At 39.0% G+C, this 6,546-nt stretch overlaps 1 protein-coding gene across 6 annotated transcripts in view; it reads right to left on the bottom strand.

Moving 5' to 3' along the window:
• Positions 1 to 759: 759 nt before the first annotated feature.
• LOC135709140 (protein split ends-like) overlaps positions 760 to 6,546 on the bottom strand; it is a 55,811-nt gene continuing 50,024 nt past the window's right edge. For all 6 annotated transcript variants that reach the window (XM_065231349.1, XM_065231344.1, XM_065231346.1 and 3 more), the window contains one exon: positions 760 to 3,043. In XM_065231349.1, coding sequence (XP_065087421.1) covers positions 2,928 to 3,043 — 116 coding nt within the window. In that variant the 3' untranslated portion in view covers positions 760 to 2,927. The remainder of the gene's footprint in view (positions 3,044 to 6,546) is intronic.

The raw sequence follows: 6,546 nt of genomic DNA, 5'->3' as shown, positions 1-6,546 counted from the left end.
AGCTGCAGCTTAGCTTATACAGGCAAAAATTAGCTGCATAAGGCAAATTTTGGCTGTATAAGCTAATCTGCAGCTAAAATTGTTTGTTGGGTTGCCCACCTCTAGAGCATACGGTGCGATTTGCATAAAAAAACATACAACAGAGTTGCATCTGTTTTCAACTTTCATCTCTCCCGTGATGCGCTTCGTCGAAAGTTGTTTTCTGTTTTTCGCCGGCCTGACTATAAGATATGACCATGTTATGACCATGCTTGAATGTATTTTTTTTACCATAGTTGATAAGGTTAACATCATTGGGGCTTCATCCAGCCTGTTGATGTAAAACAACAATAAAACAATGAACAATACACCGCTACTAAACAGAAATGTGCAAATTCAGGTCACTAAATGATCAATACAAACCACAAGAATTGATTATTATTTTCCTTTTTTCTTTTCAACCGGTCTCTGTTCCGCAATCCAGTGCTACTTACCGACGGCAATCGAGTGCCATGGAGGCGACTTCCACACCTGGAAAACCTATGGAACCCATCAACACATGGGCCAAAGCCAACGGCTTTACTTCCCATCCGAAGGAACACGTGACCAGAGATTTTGTTGCCTCAGAAAAAATTCCAACGACTTCGGCTAGGATAGAATCCAGACATACTGGTGTGAGTTTTGAATGTCGTTTCTTCTTGTATCGGCAACCAAATGTATAGTGAAAATACTCTGTTATCATGGGCGATTTCGGATATAGATTAAAAAAAAAACAACGAAGTCATGGAGTTTTCCTAGATTTTCGTTTTATCGACTTTTATTATTTTTTTCATGCCATTTTCAGAATTTTATAAACTTTTTTTTTAATTGTTTTAGATACTTGAATGTATTCATTTTTCTCAATGTTTCATAATCATTCATCTATTAATGTTGCTTCATCCTTTCCTTCTGATCAAACTTTTTTTTTAACCAGTCCTCACTCCTTTCTATGCACTCCAATCCTCTAATTGTGTAGGTGTGTATTACTCATACATTGTTTTTTTGCTGTGTATATGCGTCTGTGTGTGTGTTTGTGTGTATATGTGTCTGTGTGATTTTTCGCTAACACCTCTCTCTTTTTTTTTAATTCAGTTGTGAATTAATCATTAATGTAGAAAATAAATAAAACATTTTTTCCTTTAAACATAAACTAAAACTCGCTTGCTTATTTCTGCAAATTTAAATCCATATCAATCATACTAGCCAGCTTTTTTTCCTATTTTTCATCTTATTAGCATTGATGCAGGTCATTCATGTTTTGTGAGACCATACCGTCCAATTGTGTTCTGTTTTTCACTTTCTTGTTTTCGATCACCTGACAGGTTGCGGTTTTGCGTTCATTTTTTTTTTGTTGAATAATAATGCTTCATCATTAATACGTAGGTTTATTCATTTATTTCTAGAATAATAATAATGAACAAAGCCGGTTGAATAATCCTTTCTATCTGGCTTTATAGTTTGATCAAAATACGCAATGATGTTACGACAAAATAATGATTATATTCAAATATATTTCACGTACTTCTGTTATCAATAAGAATAATCATTAATAAAGTGAGTTACTAGTGTAATCGTTTGAAACTTGTGTTTGTTTATCATTTATATGTAGTTGTTTTGTTATGCATTATTTAATTATATGTTTCTTGTTTATTCTTCTTATAATTGTATTAAGCTAATAGTCTTCTGAGTAGACATACTTGTTTACTTCCATTGAATATTTGTTTGCTTAGGGTAATTTTTATGTAAGGTTTGATTTCATTACACATGAAAACCTCTGTCCTTGGCGACAGAGGAATTTCGATCAAGGAGGACGGCCCAACTTCCCGCAAATTCCGGATTGCTGTCTGAGCAGGTAACGGAAACTTGCCGGCCGTGCAAACGTGAACGGTTGTGTGAAAGTATAGTAGCAGTAGTAGCAGTTATGATTTTTCATTTTCTCGTCGAATCCCATTTGCCGTGTCAGCAGCAAGCATTTTGCCAGTTTTGATTTTTCTTCGTTTTCTTCGCCATGTCGATTAGTTCCTTCCCGCAGTTCCTTTGTAAAAGGGAAGAAGCTTCATATAATAGTTGAGTTTCAAAAATGATCAACCTTGTGGCGAATCATCAATCAAGTGTCGTTGAATGTGTATACATAATGAAAGATACATGCTTTAGGAAACATCCATGTGTGCATATTGTTTTTAGTCTGCTGACATTCTTTCATAGAAATAATCAGAAATTAATTCAGTACCAATCGTCCCTGCTTCAATTGTAGTGTGGTAGAAAACAGCTAAAGTAATAAACACGGATCAGGTTATTAATTAAGTAGGTTTTAAAAGTTCATTCTTTTTGTTTTGCGTTTATAGTGAAGGTCAGTCAAACCGATGCACTTCACTGATGCTTGGGAGTGTATAATAAGCATTGCCTGTATCAAGTCAAACAAATAAATGTCCTTTGCATCCCAGACGTAACAGCTGTTTGCACTCCAAAACAGCAATTTTCATAGGTGCACTTTTATATGTTTTGATACGATAATTGTTAATTTGTCGCGATTAACGCATGTTTTTTCGTAGTTTCTGTATGTGGTTAATCAATTTCCGATGATTTTCATTAACTATTTGAATTAATAAATAGATATTTTTTTTTTGTTTACCAATAATACATGTTTTCCGATAGACTACATTGACTTCCAGAATCGTCTAAGCACTTTCCTCTGTTTTAGTGTTGGTTATGTATTTTCCGTTTCTTGTTATAACTGTAAAATGAATACTTTTCCTCTCTTCCAGTAAGTAGAACTCAGTACTTTACGACCAAAATGTATGTTTAATATCCCATCACTTTTTCTAGGTATTTTTTTTTTAGTTTGTGTTGCCCCTAAGTAACCAATTTTCATCTATATAGGCTCCATTGAAGATAACTTGATTTTTCGTTCACTTCTTCTTGGAATCATCCTTGTTTACATCTCCGTCGAGTACTGGTTTCTCATTTCCACCGCCAGGTTTTCCACCAAGGTTTTGATCATTCATTGCGCTGACGTGACCGCCACCTATAAATTAAACAAGATGATAACAATACCCTTCGAATGGTCCAACATTAAACTGACGTGAATTTTTGTGGTTCCGCAAGTTCCGGCTCAACTGATGTGATTCGAGTTTTGAATTGAACTAACAAAATTCTCAATAGTATTTTATTTTTTGTGGTAAGCAATATTCATACCGCAAATAAATAAATAGACAAACATGAAGATGGTTAATATTCACTTTACCACCCAATTAAAAGCGGCTTGAAAAAAGTTAGATGAGTTAAGAAGCTGATGTGCATTGTTTCACAGGGTACACAAGACTAGGTCATGAACATGCTGAATAGCCTTTATTATTTTGTAGAACTAAACTTTAGATGTCAGGTTTCAGATCCAATTGTACGACTTTCGTTTCCCCGGAGTAAATTTCCCTGAAATTTATTTTCCTCAAAAAATAAACCTGTATGTGTTTTCCCGAATAGGAAAATTTCCTAAGAAAGGAACGTGGGAAGCTGCTTAAGACCGTCTTAAGAATATTTTAGTTTCATGATAACGGAAATTTTGAACTGCTATCAATCAATGACGGCATCACTATAAGACGCCTCTTGAGTCAATCCCAGAGTTCCTACGGACTAAACAGGTTTTTTGATATTTTTATTTATTTTCCGTCAGTCGTTGTTCCGCACGCCAGGGAGGCGACTCCGCACCAGGACCCTAGATACCGAACGATGACGTGACCAGTGATTGTTCACCTCAGAAAATCCCCAACAATCTCGCTTCGGTTTGAACCCACATCCTTCTTCTTTATGGCTTTTGACGCTTCTTACGCAAGTGTTTTGCCTTCTCTCAACTAAGAGTTCGTTGCATCTCTTCCTTCTACGCAGGAGCCCATGGAAGTCGAGAAAGTGTCTAGTTCGAAAGATTTTCTAGACCAGTAATCGAAAACCCACTTAAGGAGATTCCTTGTAGCGTCCTTTTTCGCACTACACTTCGCAATTTCACAAGTTAAATATTAAAGTTTTGTGAATGCGTGTAGCTGAAACTACTACCTACTTGTGGTTTACTGTGGAGAACGCAAGCAAGGTTTTGAATTGATAGATTTATAACAAGGTAAATCTTAAGATTTGTGTGCTCTTGAAATTGCGAAGTGTGATAAGAAAAAGGCAACAACAAGTAAACATCTTAATTAACTAGGCCATCTGAGGCCCCTGAAACCACACCCTTCTTCTTCTTTCTTCTTCTTCGCATTTCAAGCTTATTGCATATCGCATATTAGCTTATTGCGTGCTCTCAACTTAGTGTTCTAGATGCACTTCCACAGTTATTAATTGAGAGCTTTCGATGCCTGTACCATTTTTGCATTGGTATAATTGTGTGGCAAGTCCAATCATACTTCTATGCCCAGGGAAGTCGAGAAATTTTCCAACCCGAAAAATTCCTAGACCGGACCGGGAATTGAACCCAGCCACCTCCAGCATGGTCTTGCTTTGTAGCTGCGCCTTTACCGACTAAGCTAAGGGAGGCCCCAACCACACCCACTGCGGTGAAAATCATTCTTGTTTACCACTCAAACACGGCGTCGGCAGAACATAGAGGATAGTAAATATCAATAGGCTTTATTGATCAACTTGACGGAATGACGATGATGAAATCAAGATAGCAGACGAATTCGTGTATTTGGGCTCAATGGTGACCGCCGATAATGACATCAGCAGAGAAATCCAAAGACGCATTATGGCGTGGAACCGTGTCGAATAAAATTCGCCACCGCACGTAGTTGACCATCTACAAAATGTTGATTAGCGACGAGACCTGGACTATGGTCGTGGAGGACCAACCCTGGTGGTGGTTTCTGAACGGAAGGTGTTCCGTGTCATCTACGGTGAAGTGCAGATGGAAGACGGTTCGTGGAGGAGGTGAATGAATTGCACCAGCTGCTGGGAGAACCGCAAAAATCGGGCGACTACGGTGGGCTGGATTTGTCGCAACAATGTCGGACGATAGATCGGTGAAAATTATTCTCGATAACGAACAGACTGGAACGAGACGAAAAGGCGCGCAGCGGGCAAGGTGGACGTACAAGCATGGATCTAGTTGCATGGAGACGACTTCTGGGTACAACAAAGAACATCCAAGCCTTACCCAAGGAACTATAGGCACGGCCTCATCAGAACGTATAAACACTGGTATAGCCGTTGTTCAGCTGTATATAGCCAAAAATACGAAATAACGAGCTTATGGTTACTTGGGTACCCTGATTGGTAAGAGCAAAGTCTAAAGAAATTATGATTTAGATTAATGTTAAAGACTTTTCAGCGGCCGAATGAGTTAACTTCCCATAACTCTATCGGTCATGTGTGTTATCTTTAACGACCATTAATTTCAATTCCGTACGCTTATGGGTTGAGATCAAATGCCTTAATACGTACCAATTCGAGAAACCTTCTGAATCAATCTCAAATATCGCCTGAATTAACTCCAGAGTCTTATAAGTAATCTGCAGAGATTTTGTGGGTAAACTTCAGCTCTCTGACTCAAAAGAAACTCCCAAGGGTAGTTGCAAAATAAAATCCAGAAGAAGTCAAATGAAAAATTGGAGGCAGCTCAAAAAAAAAATGCCGATGGAAGCAACAATATTAAAATGAAGTGGTTAAACTATTCCATATTTTGAAAATCGTTCTATAGGATTTTTAAGCCGGTGCCGGTGGTGTAGTGGTAAGCGTGACTGCTTTCTAACACCCCGATGGGTCTGGGTTCAATCCCAGCCGAGGTCGGTGGGATTTTTCTGAGGCATAAACATCTCTGGTCACGTCTTCCTTCGGAAGGGAAGTAAAGCCGTTGGTCCCGGCCCATGTGTGTTGAATGGGTGCGATATCCTACGAAGGTGTGGAAGCTGCCTTCCTGTACATTCGATTGCCGTCAATGGATGGCAATCGATGTCCGTCGGTGATTGACACTAGATTGCGGAACAGAGACCGACGTTAAATAAAGGAAAGAAGAATTTTAAAAAAATAAACATTTTGATTAATAACTGCCAACGGTTCCCGAGAATTCCCGGGATGATCCATGAACTGCTTCCCGTTTCCCGGGAAGCCAGAAAGGTCCGGGAAATGGAGTGTAAGTGTTGTGCTTAAGCTTGGACGGCATTGAATCGTCCACACCAAACGCCGGTAGTATGTACGGATCGAACCTGATCTCCGATCGCCGCACCGTGCGCGTCACAAATCCAGACAAGTCAACATTTCTACGAAATGGTGGTAGCCTCGCGTTGACAGGTTTAAAGGTTCACCGAAGCTGCAGTCTAAGCCGAAGCGCAAGCGAAGTGAGAGGAAGTGAAGTGATTAGAGTGCAGTGTTGAAAAACCAGAAAAGTGCAAGATAACGTCCATCCCTGGCTCAATGAGATGTAGATGAATCAGCAGAGGTAAGAGAGAAACGTTAACGACATTAGTTGAGAGGCCCCGATAATAGTGGTAACAGCAGGTGGAAGGATTTGAGTAGACTTGTAAGTGGGTAGTAGGAAGTGGAACC

Source organism: Ochlerotatus camptorhynchus, unplaced genomic scaffold (assembly GCF_037179485.1).
Source record: "Ochlerotatus camptorhynchus isolate MF236.1 unplaced genomic scaffold, CSIRO-AGI_Acam_v1.1 ptg000351l, whole genome shotgun sequence".
Lineage (NCBI taxonomy): Eukaryota > Metazoa > Arthropoda > Insecta > Diptera > Culicidae > Ochlerotatus > Ochlerotatus camptorhynchus.
The sequence above is the reverse complement of the archived record's forward strand: the minus strand, read 5'-3'. Positions and strand labels throughout refer to the sequence as shown.